The sequence below is a fragment of the Chiloscyllium punctatum genome, chromosome 39, assembly GCF_047496795.1.
Source record: "Chiloscyllium punctatum isolate Juve2018m chromosome 39, sChiPun1.3, whole genome shotgun sequence".
NCBI lineage: Eukaryota > Metazoa > Chordata > Chondrichthyes > Orectolobiformes > Hemiscylliidae > Chiloscyllium > Chiloscyllium punctatum.
Window position 1 is genome coordinate 54,750,073 of NC_092777.1, and position 17,088 is coordinate 54,767,160.

Here is a 17,088-nt window from a genome sequence, read left to right on the forward strand (position 1 = left end):
TCTTCCACACCCCCACAGTCTGCATTGTGGAGCTGGATGAGATGTGTTCCTGTTTAGAGGGAGAGCTCTGAGATCAGCAGTTTGCTGAAATCTATTGGTCTTCCAGAGCAGGGAGTTGACCTTGACCAGGTATTGTAGACTGGCACATTCCAAGGTCCAGGACCACATGCTGTGGAATGCATAAATGCTTGGGGCAGCTGCTGCAAAGGCACAGTGGAGAAAGACTACTGTCTAAGGTCTTTCAATCAAAGCACAAGGGTGGTCTTCAGTTAACAGACTTTCCCAATGCCTTCAATATATGCATATATATATATCCATCTTACAAAAGTAAAACAATACTTTGTGTTTTTTTGTTTTCTACATACATGAACTCTCCACTAATGTCAGCAAAATGAAGGAGCTGGTCATTGGTTTCAGGAAACAGAGTGGAGGGCATGTCCCTGTCTGCTTCAACTGTGCTGAAGCGGAGATGGTCAGGAGCATCAATTTCCTGGAAGTAATGATCAGCTGTCCTGATTCACCCACGTTGATGCTATATTCAAGAGAGCACAACAATGCCTCAATTCCTCAGAAGGCTGAGGAAATTCAGCAAGTCCATAAAGACTCTTAACAATTTTCATAAATGCACCATAGAAAGCATCCAATCTGGATATGTTAAGGTTTGGTATGGCAACTGCTCTGCCCAAGACCACAAAAAATTCCAGAGTTGCTCTGCCCAGACCATCATGCTGCTAAGATTTCTTAGCAGAATTAGAAACAACACTGAAAGACAACCCACTCACATAAGAAACCCAGCAGACCATCAGATGGGCAATCACACCAACATTAAGCAGGAAAAAGGAAGGAAACACACTCAATACACAGGAAAGGAATACACTAGAAAGACTAAAAAAAAGGTAAAAACATTATTATCCTACCTGCAGTCAAAGGATGCTTGACAGTCATTTTAAATGAAAGAGACTACATTGAGAAAACAAATGCACTACTTGCTGATACCAACACTTACCAACAAGTGGCGACAGACCCAACCCGCACTTAGAGAACCAAATCACAGCCCTACTCAAAACATTTCAGAAATCTGGAGAAATAAATAAGACCGACTTCCAAAAAATGAAACCAGATGGATCCAACACACAACACTTCTATGGATTACACAAAATTCACAAACCAGGAGCCCCCCTCAGACCCATAGTCTCACTACCTGGAACACCAACTTACATATTGGCCAAGGAGCTACACGAAAGACTACAACACTGAGTAGAAGACTCATGCCACTCTATCTACTCCACCCAAGAATTCCTGAAGACCAAAGACACCAAGATAGAAGAGGATGAATTAATGGTCTCCTTTGACATAACAGCCCAGTTCACATCCATCAACCTGGCCAAGGAAACTTTGAATACATTATTAGATGATGCAAAGACACATACACCAAACACCACCAACTTCATCAGCAAGGACAGTATCAGCAAGTTAGTGGACCAATGCCTTACCACCCACTTCGATTTCAACAACAAAACCTACAGACAAACCAACGGACCACCCATGGGATCGCAGATATCAGGGTTCTTAGCAGAGGCAGTAATGTAGAGACTCGAACAAACAGCTCTGCCAACCATCCAACCCAAACTTTAGGTCCGCTACATGGATGACATCTTTGTCATCACTAAACAAAACAAATAAGAGGGAACCTTCGAGGCCATCAATAATACCCATACTGGCATAACATTCACTAGAGGAAAACAACAACAAACTGCCATTCCTAGAAGCCGCAGTAGAGCGAACAGCCAATGGGGAACTTCAAACCAGCGTCCACAGGAAAACAACACATAAGGACCAAATATTGAACTACAGAAGCAATCATCCCAACATCCACCAACAAAGCTGCATTAGAACATTATTTCAATGAGCCATCACACACTGCAGCATAGAGGAACTACACAGAGCAGAGGAAAATCACCTCTACAGTGTATTCAAAAAGAACGGGTACCCAATGAACACAGTCCGCCGATTTCTGAGCAACAAACCCAAACAAGCAGAAAAAAAAGATCCAGAAAGCCTAGCCACTCTCCCCTACACCACAGGAAATGTCATCACCAACCCAAGGAAACCCAAACATATATATAGAAAGCGGGCTTCAGTCGGAGGCTCACTGAAGATGTTACCTAGTATAGTGATGAAACGTCTGAAAATAAACCTTTCAGCTCAGCGAGCAAACCTACATCCAGAACCTCAACCTGAGCCACAAATCTTCTCAAAATTCAGAAAAGATTTACAAGGATGTTGCCAGGGTTGGAGTGTTTATGCTATAGGGGTAGGCTGAATAGACAAGGGTTATTTTTGCTGAAGCATTAGACGCTGAGGGGTGACCTTACAGAGATTTATAAAACCATGAGGGGCATGGATAAGGTAAATAGACAAGGTTTTTTCCCCAGGGTGGGGGGATCCAAAATTGGATGGCAAAGGTGAGAGGAAATGATTTAAAAGGGACCAATGCAGCAATCTTTTCATGCAGAGAGTGATGAGTATATGGAATGGGCTGGCAGAGTAAGTGGCGGAGGCTGGTACAATTATAATATTTAAAAAGCATCTAGATGGACATATGAATAGGAAGCCTTTAGAGGGATATGGGTCCTTCTAAATGGGAAATGGGACTAAATTTATTTAGGATATCTGGTCAGCATGGATGAATTGGCCCTGACATGATAGAGTTATACAGCACAGAAACAGACTATGTCTCTAAAGCAGAGCTGAAAATGTGTTGCTGGAAAAGCGCAGCAGGTCAGGCAGCATCCAAGGAACAGGAGAATCGATGTTTCGGGCATCAGCCCTTCTTCAGGAATGAGGAAAGTGTGTCAAGCAGGCTAAGATAAAAGGTAGGGAGGAGGGACTTGGGGGAGGGGTGTTGGGAATGCGATAGGTGGAGGGAGGTCAAGGTGAGGGTGATAGGCCGGAGTGGGGTGGGGGCGGAGAGGTCAGGAAGAAGATTGCAGGTTAGGTAGGCGGTGCTGAGTTTGAGGGATTTGACTGAGACAAGGTGGGGGGAGGGGAAATGAGGAAACTGGAGAAATCTGATTTCATCCGATGTCTCTAAAGCAGCCAATATAATCAAAAACCTCTCCCACCTTGGATGTACTGTCTTCTATCTTCTTCCATCAGGAGGCTTGAACATACAACAATTTCAAGAACAGCTTCTTCCCCGCTATTATTAGGCTTTTGAATGGATCTCTCAAATTTTAATGTTGATCTCTCTGTGCACTATCTTTGCAGCTGCAACACTGTATTCTGCACTCTGTTCCATTACCCTGATGCATCTTGAATGGTAATGACCTGCCTGTACAGCACGCAAAACAATACTTTTCATTTTATCAAAGTACATGTGACAATATTGAATGAAATGTACATACATAAAGCTTTATTTTAATGAATAAAGTATATTATTGAATAAAAAGTTTCTCCAGCACTGTTTGTATTTCAGACTCCCACCATCTGCAATGTATTGCTTTTATCTTTTATCTTACTTCATTAGAGTTGATCAACCCACTTGACGAGTTTAGTAGTAATGTTACCAACAGACAACCTACTGAGAGATCGAATCATGTTTGACAGATTATGAGCAAATCTCGTCCCACATATACTTTGAGTGGAACCTCCAAATGTGGTCGAGTTAAATCGGTGGAATGGATGTGAATAAAAGCATACTGAAGAAGTGTCATTTTTTTAAAAATTGCAAAATTATACTCTATTCATAGAAGGAAATCTTTATGTAGATACACAGCTAACGAAGGTGTTCAGATCTTCTGCCTTTACTTGCAGAGCAGAAGATAAACAGTGGGGTTCAGCATTCTCTATATTTACAATTAAACTCTTGTCATTTAGCAGAGGCATCAGGGAGGGTCCAATTATTAGGTGGACCAATGTCTTTCTCCACTGCGCCTTAGCGGCAGCTGCTCCAGGATTTCATTTGTCCTTCAGCACATAGTCCTGGACCTTGGAGTGTGCCAGTCTGCAACACTTGGTTAGAGTCAACTCTTTTGACTGGAAGAGCAGCAGGTTTTGGGCAGACCAAAGAGCGTCTTTCACCGAGTCCTCCAGGTGCAGTGGATGTTTATTTTGGTGTGCGTCCCGGGGAACAGCCCTTAAAGCACAGAGTCCTGCATCATGGAACTGTTCAGGACGAACCTCAAGGAAAACCACTGCATTTCTCTCCAGACTTCCTTTGCAAAGGCACATCCCAGAAGGAGATGTGTGACAGTCTGGTCCCCTCTGCAGCATATGGAGAACAGTCATACTGGACTCAAAAGTTAACACTGTTTTTCATTCCAAAGAGGTCCCAGACTTTGAGTTTCTCCAGCACTTTTTGTTTCAGAATGTGTGTGACTTGTGCAACACATCTCTGAATGATCGTTCTAGTTCATAAGTATTGTGGACAGTGTACAGAATACATTTCTTGAAATCAAAACCCTGTCAGTGGCAGAGATGGAATTCCCCCCGTCTTTTCCCCTGGGAAGGTTGTCTTTAACAGGGACAAATAATCCTGTTTTGCTTTGCAGCTACGCCCGATTGATTTTCAGGAAGTGATGTTCGGAAAGTGCAAAATGAAAGTGAAATCGCCATTTACTGTTAAAACGAAACTTATCGAGTGATGCAGTCAGTCACTGAGCGGCCAGAGCTGCAGCGAGTGAGAAAAATGCGATCGGACTGGATGCGGGACGTGAGAGCTGCAACTTTGTCAAGTGGTTTGTAACAGGGACACTGGACTTCCAGCAGCCATGGGTAGGTCGAGGTTTTTTTTTCCCCTACCCCGTATAATGAAAATACAAACTGTTGGCGAAACTCAGCAACTCTGGCAGCATCTGCGGAAGGAAGGTTCCGTTTCGAGTCCGGTACGATGTTGTCACAGATGCTGCCGGACTTTCTCCAGAAACTTTTTCTAGATTTCAGATTATAGAACGCACAAAACGTGGAAGAAGGCCATTTGGCCCATCGAATCCACATCACTCCTCCGAAGAGCATCCCAACCAGACCCAACACCACCCCCCCCCCGCCCCCAAACTCTGCATTTCTCCGGGCTAATCCACCTCCCTGGACACCATGTGCAATTTAGCTTGGCCAACCATCCAGGTTAACCTGCACATCTTTGGACTTTGAGAGCTACCCCGGATCCTTGGTGCTGTGACGCAGCGCTGCTAACCATTGAGCCACCGAGACGCCCCCAGCATTTTGCTTTTATTTTAGATTCTTTAATGTGCTTTGCACGAACGACTTAGTCACAAAGTCAATCTGATAACGTCGGCACCTGCTGTGACCAGAACTCATCAGGGCTCCGCTTGCGCGCTCTCGGCTTCTGCTCCATGGCCACCCCCGCGCCTGCGCATGACGCCGACCCTGGGGAGGATCGACGACCGGATGGCTAACGGACTAGCGCGCATGCGTATCACTCTCCTCATCGCCGCGCGAGAGCCCTGCAGCTGTCGGGATGAGTGGTGCTGGAAGAGCACAGCAGTTCAGGCAGCATCCAAGGAGCTTCGACATCGACGTTTCGGGCAAAAGCCCTTCATCAGGAATAAAGGCAGTGAGCCTGAAGCGTGGAGAGATAAGCTAGAGGAGGAGGGCTACAGGCTCACTGCCTTTATTCCTGATGAAGGGCTTTTGCCCGAAAGTTCCTCGGATGCTGCCTGAACTGCTGTGCTCTTCCAGCACCACTCATCCAGAATCTGGTTTCCAGCATCTGCAGTCATTGTTTTTACCCTGCAGGTGTCGCCCAGCTACTCTGCGCCTGCGCTGTGCCCGCTCCTTTTGGGGAGAGGAATGCGCAGGTGTGTAGTCGGGGTAACGATGCGCCTGCGCGCCGTGGTGCGTGATCCGGAGGAGCTGGTGCGCGCGCGCGCGTGTGTGTGTGTGGGCGTGCGCGGGGGCGCGTGCTGTGTCTTCCGTTCCCTCCACCTGCTGGCGGCTCAGCATCTTTCCCGGCGCCGTCTTATTTGTCGTGGTTATTTGGGTGTGTCTGTCAGACAAGTTCCTCCGAGTTGATGTTCTCCCTCACCCCGGTGGCGAACTGAGGTGGGCGGTTGCTCCCGGCCTCAGGTTCGGTCTGACACTGGGCGGTTCCTGGCTGCAGTAGTTCTCGAAAGAGAGCAAGGCCCATTATCTCCCCCTCCAACTCCATCGTAAACACACACTTAGTTCATGCAAAGAGAGCGATCCTAGTAAATAAATAACGTATTCATTCAGGAAATCTTTGAAAGGGGAATCAGTGCTCGGCGAGTAGTGTGACTGTGTCAGGAGTTCTCCTGCTGACGGCCGGTGTTATTTCGGGATGAGGCTGGAGTTCTTGTTGGTTCTCACCCTTTGCTCTTGCGTCTAACAGAGGAGGAGATGGATACCGAACGGGTGAAGGTGAAATGTCACAGTTGTGGCCACATTACTAAAGAGAAAGCTCCCAAATTCTGCAGCCAGTGTGGAACCAGACTGGTAGAAAGCATTGTGGAGGCTGGTAAGGATCAAGATAGGGAGCAATTCGATTAAAAACTGTTGAAATTGATTGTTTTGGCCCAGTTATTGCTTGTTTCCAAATCCCTCCATACTGGTATCTGAAACCTCTGATCTCAATAAAGCTCTCCAATCAATCTCCTCCATTCAGAAATTCCTTAAGTGGTTTCCCAGATTGTGTTGTAATGTGTTAACATAGAAAACATGGAAAATAGGAGCAATTGTAGGCCATTCAGCTCTTGAGTCTGCTCTGCTATTCACTATTTTAAAAACTGATCATCCAACTCTACTCAATTCCTGCTTTCTCTGCCATACACTTTGATCCCTTAAGCCTTAGGAACTTATCTAACTCCTTCAAAACATTGAATGTTTAGCCTTGATTGCTTTCTGTGGCAGAGAATTCCACAGGATTACAGCTCTCTGGGTGAATAAATTTCTTCATCTCTTCCCTAAATGGCCTGTTCTTAGAATGTGACTCCTGGTCTGGATTTCCCAGTCAATGGGGACATCAGGTTAGAATTTTATAGGTTTCTATGAGATCCTCCCTTATTCATTTAAAGTTCAATGAATATAGTTCTAATCGGTCCAGTCTGTCTTCATATGCCCTGCTATCTCAGGATACCCATGTCAGTACGTTACCCTAAGCCCATGCACTTTAATTTTACATCTCTTACTCTTACTAGGGACCTTATCAAAAGCCTTCTTTTGCGATTTCAAATTTGTGTTCATAATCCCTGAGGCAGCAATGCTTAACTCTCGATCTGGTGTGATGGCACTTTCAAGTATCAGAGTTAGTTCGCAATGGGACGTATCTACCTTATTATTACCTTCTGTGTCCTTGTGGAAAATCTTGCTGTATAATATTCCAATGAAATGCCTTTGGAAGTGTAGTATTAAAGTTTTAATGTAAATTTTTGTTAATTGACCTCTTTGTGCCCTATAATCCTTCAGGATATCTGCACCTATTGCACATCCTTGACTTGAGCCACTGTACCATTAGTAATCATGCTTTCAGCTGCCCTCCCTTAACTTCTGGAAATGTATTCCATCCAAGACTTAAAATCTGCCTTTGACTAAGGTGCATAATACTATAATATTTGCCATATTATAGTATTATGCAGCTCGCTGTCAAAGATTGCTTTAAAAAGCATCTATGAAGTGCCTTGAGACATTTTTTAATACTAAAGGAGCTGAATAATTAAGTTATTGTTGACTTAGACATGCTTTTTTTTTACAGTGAAGAGGTTTAAAATGCTGCTTTGCTGAAACATAGCGACTGTAGTTTATTTTGAGATAATGTGTAAAGCTGTCCCATAGTAGAATTAACCCATTCATTTGGGACAAAAGCAAGATATTGCGCATTATGAAAATTGGGGAAAAATCTCAAAAATCCTGACATCATCTGTGGAGAGAGAAACAATTCACCTTTCAAGTCTGTGATCTTTCATCGTAATTGAGATAATTTAGAAATCTGTGGGGGTAGAATAAGGATGAGCAGTGATTTCTGGCCTTGCCGGTGACATTGATATCTCATGAAAGAAATTAGATAAAAAGTGTTTTGAGCAAGTGAAAGTAGGAGGTTGACAGAAAGAACAAAAGAGAAGTTGATAGTATGAAAACCGAGACCAGTGGAACAGAAAATTACTTCATAAGTGCCAGTCCGAAGGTAGTTATACTGGAACAGAGAAAATTCTTCTGAGAGTCATGTGGCATTTATGGAGAGAATGAGTTAACTTTTCAGGTTAGTGAAATTTTGATGAAAGCTCATTGACCTGAAATGTTAACATATACTCTGTCCTGCTGAATATTTCCTTTTTTGTTCTATTTCATATTTCTAGCATCTGTAGTATTTTTCTTTCTTAAATCTTTTGAGGTTGGGCTGAATCCATATTGGATCATTGGTTTTGCAATAACGCTTTGACAATGTACCCAGAGATTGAACAAGGAATGCACTTTGCATTACAGTCGGTTCTGTTGTAATACATGTTTCTTCAACACAAATTGGTTTTAACGTGATTGAAGAATTTAGCCTGTTATTTGTAGAACACAAAATTTCCTTACCTCTTGGCTATAACGTAGTTCCAGCCCCATTAACTTATCTTGGTTCTGATATAAGGTGACAGTCCTGTTTTCACGCTATGACGCAATACCATCCCATCTAAACAAATGGGGCCGAAATCACGTTATAGGTAAGGAAAATTTGCATTCTACAAATAACAGTCGAAATTCTTCAATCATGTTAAAACCAATTCGCGTTGAAGAAACGTGTTATAGCAGAAACAACTGTAATGCAAGAGGATTCTTTGTTCAATCTCTGGGTACATTGTCAGTTTAATTGGCTATTTGTGAAAACAGTTTGTGGACAATAAAGGATAGGTGTTCGTAATGACCGAGCTCTGAGCTGAGAGCTTTTCCCAAGTTTTAAAACAAAAAGTGAGAAAGTAATTTTTTTTAAAACAAATTGCCAAGATTGAAGAAGCATAAAAGAAAAGATTGTTTTTTGTTGATTAGTTACAAGTCAGAAGCTCATTTAGTTGATGCCATTATGGAATCTAATTATAGCGATTTCAATAAATAAACTACATAAAGAACAATGCAACTGTATCAACAGCTATCTATGTAAGATGGTAAGAAACAGGAATAGGAGTATGCCATCTGGCTCCTCAAGCCTGCCCTGCCATTTAACTAGACCATGGCTGATTTGCTTCTGGCTTCAACTGCTCTTGTGCCAGCTTCTCATTGCCCTTAACTCTCTGATCATTTTAAAATAAAATTACCTTCTACTTAAATACTTTCAATGATCAGGTGCACAAATGGTGTGAAATTCCAGATATTAATTACTCTCTAGAAGAAGAAATTCCTTCACATCTCAATTTTAACTGTGTCCCCTTATTCTGTAATTATGTCCCCTAGTTTGAGTTTAAAATATTTTTTCAAAACTTATCATGCAAGTTTCCTCACATCCTGTATGTTTAAATAAGGTTACCTCTCATTCTTAGGAAATCCAATTAACAAAGGCCTAACCTGTTTAGCCATTCTTGATAAGTCAGCCCTGGAATCATCTTAATGAATCTCTTTTTAACTATAGTCCACTCCTCCAATGTTGAATCTGGAAAAACTTTGGATCATCTGCTTTTTTAATAAGACTTACTCAAACTTATCACTTCCCCTTTACAATTCACTTTTTCCTATAGTCATAGAATCCCTATGGCATAGAAGCAGGCCATTTGGCACATCAAGTCCAAAACCGACCCTCTAAAGAGCATCCTATCCAGACCCTTCCTAACCCAGTTAATCCCCCCCCCCCTCTATTTCTCATGATTAATCCACCTAACCTACACATCTTTGGATTGTGGGAGGAAACCCATGCTGACACGGGAGATTGTGCAGACCCCATGCAGAAAGTTGACTAAGGGTGAAATCAAAATGGGGTCCCTGGCATGTGAGGCAGCAGTGCTAACCACTGTGCCACCCCAGTTCTTCTGAGTAACTATATTACCCCTATTTTGTGAACAAAAAGCAATCAATAGAATTAAGAAACAAGGTAACTGATCTTGTCCATAATCTACTTTTACTTCACAACAAATTCAGTGCAGTGAGAAAATGCAATATTGCTCTATTTTTGCCTAAGTTCTTTTTAACAGAATCTAGTTCAAATAGAAGAAATTAAACAAATCTTTCAAAACTTAATATCACAGGAAGCTAGTGTAAATGTCAAGGACAAGGACTAACTCTGGTTGACAGAAATGTCAAATATGTTTCCAGTAGTAATCAGCCATTTTAAAGTTAAGACTCTCCTAGCACAAATAAACCTTATTTTTTGTTGTAAAGATAGATTGAGTTTAGTTATTTAGCTGTTCAGTTAAACTTTGATGTCATTCTCATTTGCTGTGACAATATATCCCATTCAGCACTACTATTATTTATCACTCAGTATTCGAATACCAGCCACCAATTAGGTGGACTTTGTATAGCAAGTTAATAAATTTGTTGGCATTTTGAAAATCCTCCAAGTCATTGATTTATTGGATTAATGCCATGAACAGTTTGTTGATGTGTATTAAAAGTCTATTCTTACCTAATGTCTCCTTGATGTCATATTTTGTTCACAAGGCTCACGTGGACTCCCTTGACATTGCATCACATTAAAAGTGCTAGATGAAAACAAGATTTTGTTGTGTTGTGTATTAGCTTATTTCTTCTTATTGTCATTGTTGCTTCTGTCACTGTTTATTATGCCACACTTTTTATGTTGTCATAAATTTCTAACTCATTTATTGCCTGGTTCTGGTGTTCTCCGCAAGAGGGAGAAGCTGCATGGTTACCTTATCAAACTGTTTCATAATCTTAAAAGATCTTTATCAGGGCATCTCCCTGGGATGACTTTCTCCAGCAAAGAAATGACAGCCTATACAATATTCCCTAATAGGACAAACCTCCCGTTTTATGCACCATTCTAGATATTTTTTGTTTGCGCTTTGTCCAGTGCTGCTTTTTCTTTTCAATAGTAGGACCAGAGCTGCTCACATTACTCCCAAGAGTGATCAAATTAAAGTTCAATACAAATTGAATATAACTTAACTGATTTTCAATTCTATCTATTTAAAAATGAATCCTAATACATTTCTTGCTTTCTTGCATTTTCTTATTGGTGGTTGAGGTTGAAACTGCAAGTAATTGCAAGAAACTAGGATTGGTGGATGAAGGTATGTAGGAACCTGCGAGGTAATCTGCACTTGCATTTCCAGAGACCTCTGTCCATTTTATAGATTTATTTCTCAAAGAGTTTGTGATTTTATTATTCTTACCAAAATACACTGTATCCCACTTATTTATATTGAGGTTCATTTCTCAATTATATGTCCATTCTTATAAGTTTATTAATGTATTCTTTATGGCTACAATTCTTTGTATCAGTTACACCTCTGTAATTGTGGTGTGTTTAAATATGGGATTCGCACTTCTGATTCTGAGTTGAATGGTGAGCAACAGTGGTCCCAACATTGATCCTTGTGGGCCATAATTTGAACGTTTTTTTCCTCTCCAGATGTCCCCAACAGTACCCTTCCACTTCTCATTCGTTTGGCCGAACTGGTCCTCACCCTTAACAATTTCTCCTTTGAATCCTCCCACTTCCTCCAGACCAAAGGAGTAGCCATGGGCACACGTATGGGCCCCAGCTATGCCTGTCTCTTTGTTGGCTATGTAGAACAGTTGATCTTCCGTAATTACACCGGCACCACTCCCCACCTCTTCCTCCATTACATTGATGACTGCATTGGCGCCACCTCGTGCTCCCGCGAGGAGGTTGAGCAATTCATCAACTTCACCAACACATTCCACCCTGACCTTAAATTTACCTGGACCATCTCTGACACCTCGCTCCCCTTCCTGGACCTCTCCATCTCCATTAGTGACGACCGACTTGACACTGACATTTTTTACAAACCCACCAACTCCCACAGCTACCTGGATTACACCTCTTCCCACCCTATCCCTTGCAAAAATGCCATCCCTTATTCCCAATTTCTCCGCCTCCGCCGTATCTGCTCCCAGGAGGACCAGTTCCACCATAGAACACACCAGATGGGCTCCTTCTTTAGAGACCGCAATTTCCCTTCCCACGTGGTTAAAGGTGCCCTCCAACGCATCTCGTCCACATCCCGCACCTCTGCCCTCAAACCCCACCCTTCCAACCGTAACAAGGTCAGAACGCCCCTGGTTCTCACCTTCCACCTTACAAACCTTCGCATAAACCAAATCATCCGCCGACATTTCCGCCACCTCCAAAAAGACCCCACCACCAGGGATATATTTCCCTCCCCACCCCTTTCCGCCTTCCACAAAGACCGTTCCCTCTGTGACTACCTGGTCAGGTCCACACACCCCTACGACCCACCCTCCCATTCTGGCACTTTCCCCTGTCACCGCAGGAACTATAAAACCTGCGCCCACACCTCCTCCCTCACCTCTATCCAAGGCCCTAAAGGAGCCTTCCACATCCATCAAAGTTTTACCTGCACATCCACTAATATCATTTATTGTATCCGTTGCTCCCGATGTGGTCTCCTCTACATTGGGGAGACTGGGCGCCTCCTAGCAGAGCGCTTTAGGGAACATCTCCGAGACACCCGCACCAATCAACCAAACCACCCCGTGGCCCAACATTTCAACCCCCCCTCCCACTCAGCCGAGGACATGGAGGTCCTGGGCCTCCTTCACCGCCGCTCCCTCACCACCAGACGCCTGGAGGAAGAACGCCTCATCTTCCGCCTTGGAACACTTCAACCCCAGGGCAACAATGTGGACTTCAACAGTTTCCTCATTTCCCCTTCCCCTACCTCATCCTAGTTTCAAACTTCCAGCTCAGCACTGTCTCCTTGACTTGTCCGACCTGCCAATCTCCTTTTCCACCTATCCACTCCACCCTCTCCTCCTTGACCTATCACCTTCATCTCCTCCCCCACTCACCCATTGTACTCTATGCTACTCTCTCCCCACCCCCACCCTCCTCTAGCTTATCTCTCCATGCTTCAGGCTCACTGCCTTTATTCCTGATGAAGGGCTTTTGCCCGAAACGTCAATTTCGCTGCTTGTTGGATGCTGCCTGAACTGCTGTGCTCTTCCAGCACCACTAATCCGGTATTTGCTTTACAGCATCTGCAGTCATTGTTTTTACCCCTGCAATTCCCATGTCTAATCTACTTAGCCATACATGCCTGGATAATTAACATTGCCAATCCACCTATTTGCACATCTTTACACTGTGGAAGGAAACCCGAGTACCAGGAAAAACTCAGTCACAGGGAGAGGGTTGATGTGGGGTTTGCACAGTCGCCCGAGGCTGGAATTGAACTGAGCTCCTGGCATTGTGAGGAAGCAGTACTAGCCGTTGTGCGACTCTCATCTTTCAGCCAAATGTGATATCCATGCTAGTTTTTATGCTCCATGTAAGCCTTCTCCCAACTCTTCATCCTGCTCCGTCACACTAACTTTTTAGTTCTTTGTCTCACATGCACTTATCAAGTTTTCCTTTAAATGCGTTTAGACTATTTTCCTCAACTACTTCATAATTCCACGCCTGTCTAAGTAAATGAGTGTTCGTGGATTGTCTGTTGCTTATATTGTAAAACTAGCGAAACACTTTTTAGACGTTTCAAAAGGCAACATCTATACTTCAACCCTATCAAACTTCATCATTTTAAGATCTCATATCGGATCACTTCCCAGACTTTCCAAGAGACTATTTTCAGAGAGGGGTGGGGTGGTGGGGGTAAATGGATGTCAATGACCAAAGTTATTATACTGAGAAACTATTTTGGCACAACCTACAACAAAATTTTAAATCCTTAACATGAATACCTGAAATATAAGCACGAGTAGGCCATTCAGACTTTCGAGGGGGATGAGAGTGTGATGCTAGAAAAGCACAGCAGGTCAAGTAGCATCCTGAGGAGCAGGAGAGTCAATGTTTCAGGCATAAGCCTTTCATCATTCAGATTTTCTCGCCAGTTGTATCATTCGTCATGATCATGGCTGATCATCCAACTCAGAGTTGTACAGCACAGAAACAGACCTTTTGGTCTAACTCGTCTGTACCAATCAGATATTCTAAACTGATCTAGCCCCATATGCCAGCATTTGACCCACATCCCTCTAAAGCCTTCCCTAATCATATACCCATCCAAGTAGCTTTTAAATGTTGTAACTACCCAACTTCTCCACCACCTCCAGCAGGTTGTTCCATAAACACATCACCTATTGTGTGAAAACGTTGCCCCTGTAGTCCCTTTTATATCTTTCCCCTCTCACCTTAAATCTATGCCCTCTAGTTTTAGACCCCCCCTACCCTGAGGCAAGAAACCTTGGCTCTTTCCCCCATCCATGCCTCTCATGATTTTATAAACCTCTACAATAAGGTCACCCCTCAGCCTCAACTTAGTAGCCTGTCCTGTTTATCCCCCTTATCCTTTGATAACTAGTCCCAAGTGCTATAGCCAACTTCTTGAAATCAGATAATAGTTTGGCCTCGACTGCTTTTTCTGGTAGCGAATTCCATAAGCTCACTACTCTCTCAGTGAAGAAATTTCTCCTCGCCTCAATTCTAAATGGTTTATCCCATATCCTTAGACTGTAACCCCTGGTTCTGGATTCCTATGTCATCAGGAATATCCTTCCTACATCTACCCTGTCTAGTCCTCTTAGAATCTTATAGGTTTCTATGAGATCCCTTGTCATTCTTCTGTACTCCAGTAATATATTCCTAAATTGGAGAGGTAATGATCTAGTTATTGTGAGCCTATTAATCCAGAAACTCAGCTAATATTCTGGTGACCTGGGTTTGAATCCCACCACAGCGGGTGGTGGAATTTGAATTCATTAAATAAAAAATTGAAATTAAGTGTCTACTGATGACCATAAAACTTGCTGATTGTCAGAAAAACCCATCCTGTTAATTAATATCCTTAAGGGATGGAAATGTGCTATCTTCACCTGCATTGGCCTACAAGTGAGACCCACAGCAATATGATTGACTTTCAGCTGCCCACTGAAATGGCCTAATCAACCACTCCGTTCAAGGGCAGTTTGGGACAGACAACAAATGCTTGCCAGTGAGTGACATCCATGTCCCATGGATGAGTGCAAAACAACTGATGCAATCTTTCCTCATGTCAGCCCTACCACTCCAGGAATCTCTCTGGTAAATCTTTGCTACACTCCCTCAATAGCAAGAACATCTTCCATCAGATAAGGAGACCAAAACTGCACATGATATTCCAGATGTGGTCTTATCAAGGCACCATAATTGCAGCATGACAATCTTGTACCTGTACTCAAATCCTCTTGCTGTGAAGGCCAAAATGCTATTTGCCTCCTTTTATGTTTGCTGTACCTATACACTTACCTTTAGCAACTAGTGTACAAGGACACCCAGGTCTCTCTGCTCACACCCCTTTCTCAATTTGTAGCCATTCGCATAATCCTCCACCTTGCTTTTTGCTTCCAAAGTGGATAGCCTCACATTTTTCGATGTTAAATGACATCTGCCATGCATTTCCTCACACACTCAGCTTATCCAAATTACTTTGAAGCATCTCTGCTCACCCTCCTTCCAGTTTTGTGTCATCTGAAAATTTAGACATATTACATTTAGTTTCCTCATCTAAACCTGTATATATATTGTGAACAGCTGGGGTCCTACTACTAGTTTCTGCTGTATTCCACTGGTCACTTTCTGCCATTCAAGAAAATGATCTGTTTCTTTCTACCAAGATTCCTGCATGCCAGCCAGTTTTCTATCCATCTCAATACATTACCCGTATTCCATGAGCTTTTATTTTGCACACTAATCTCTTAACTAGGACTCTGTTGAATGTGTTCTGCAAGTGCAAGTAAACCGCATTCACTGGTTCCTTTTCATCTGCTCTGAGTTACGTCCTTGAAGAATTTCAGTCGATTTGTTAGGTGTGATTTCCCTTTTATAAATTGATGCTGACTCTGTCCAATCCTGCTGCTGAATAACAAATTATTGGGAAATTCAAGAAAAGTTTCAAATAGGTATAAACAAATAGGTTTATTACTGTAGCAAAGGTATGTTAAGAATTATCCTATCGTGGTAGCAAATTATTTTTGATTGTGAATATGGTTTTCAAGTCTAATGTAATTGAAAGTTAATCAACGTTTTTTGTTATGACTTCAAACAACCATGTTTGCATGTTCACTCTGTCTGGCAAACTGACACACAGTCGTTCTGCCTGATTTTATGGGCCCAGGTGATCTCTTGTTGGAGAGCATCATTTTGATTCTAGGCATACAGGTTAGCTAAAATCTTGAATTTCTAAAAGATCAATGACATATCTTGTGTCAGTGGAAGCAAATTCTTGTCATTGAGCTCCTATATTAAATTTTTTTATTGGAGCATTATTGATATTTAACTCTGAATGAGAGGTCTTCTTTTCTTTACGATTTGGGCTTATCTTGTTAATTATTTTTCATTATTCACCTAAAGCAATGCCCCTAATTAGTGGGAAGACTGAAGCTGAAGCTACAGATTTATCAATGCCTATGGATGTAGACCTGGAACTGTGTTCCACTTCCAACACGGCCACGGAAAGTGAAATGTCCTCGCTAGAACCAGAGGCTCCTCCTTGTAAGTTGCAGTGTGGCCAAAACTCTGACTTGATGGCCATTTCAGAAAAAGAAAGCAAAACGTCTGAGTGTTCACGAAAAGGGAGCTCAAATAAAAACGTAAGTCAGTTAAGTACACAACAATATTTGCAATTTCTGAAACAGTGTTGCAGTTAATGTTGTAGTCACTTGTAGGAATGCTTTGGCTGGGCCAGCATTTATTATCTATTTATTATTGCCCTTGAGAATATGGTGCGTTTTTGAGCACTGTAAATGGTGATGACCTACAATGCAGTTAGGAAGGAATTTCAGGGTTCTGATCTAATGACACTGGTGATATATTTCCAACACAGGGTGATGAGTGACTTGGGGATGAACTTGCAGGTAGTGGTGTTCCCATGTATCTGCTGTCCCTGTCCTCCTAGATGATAGTGTTCATGGGTTTTGTCTAAAGATCTTTAGTGAATT

General features: G+C 42.6%; 1 protein-coding gene across 4 annotated transcripts in view; it reads left to right on the forward strand.

The window, feature by feature from the left end:
- Positions 1 to 4,635: 4,635 nt before the first annotated feature.
- Positions 4,636 to 17,088, forward strand: part of LOC140464072 (E3 ubiquitin-protein ligase rnf213-alpha-like) — a 200,578-nt gene continuing 188,125 nt past the window's right edge. For 2 of the 4 annotated variants that reach the window (XM_072558746.1, XM_072558747.1), the window contains exons 1-3: positions 5,593 to 5,819; positions 6,371 to 6,496; positions 16,502 to 16,740. In XM_072558746.1, the coding sequence (XP_072414847.1) occupies positions 5,642 to 5,819; positions 6,371 to 6,496; positions 16,502 to 16,740 (543 nt within the window). In that variant the 5' untranslated portion in view covers positions 5,593 to 5,641. Of the gene's footprint in view, positions 4,777 to 5,592; positions 5,820 to 5,910; positions 6,064 to 6,370; positions 6,497 to 16,501; positions 16,741 to 17,088 lie in introns of those variants that run through there. The other 2 variants (XM_072558748.1, XM_072558749.1) reach the window with 2 other exon arrangements.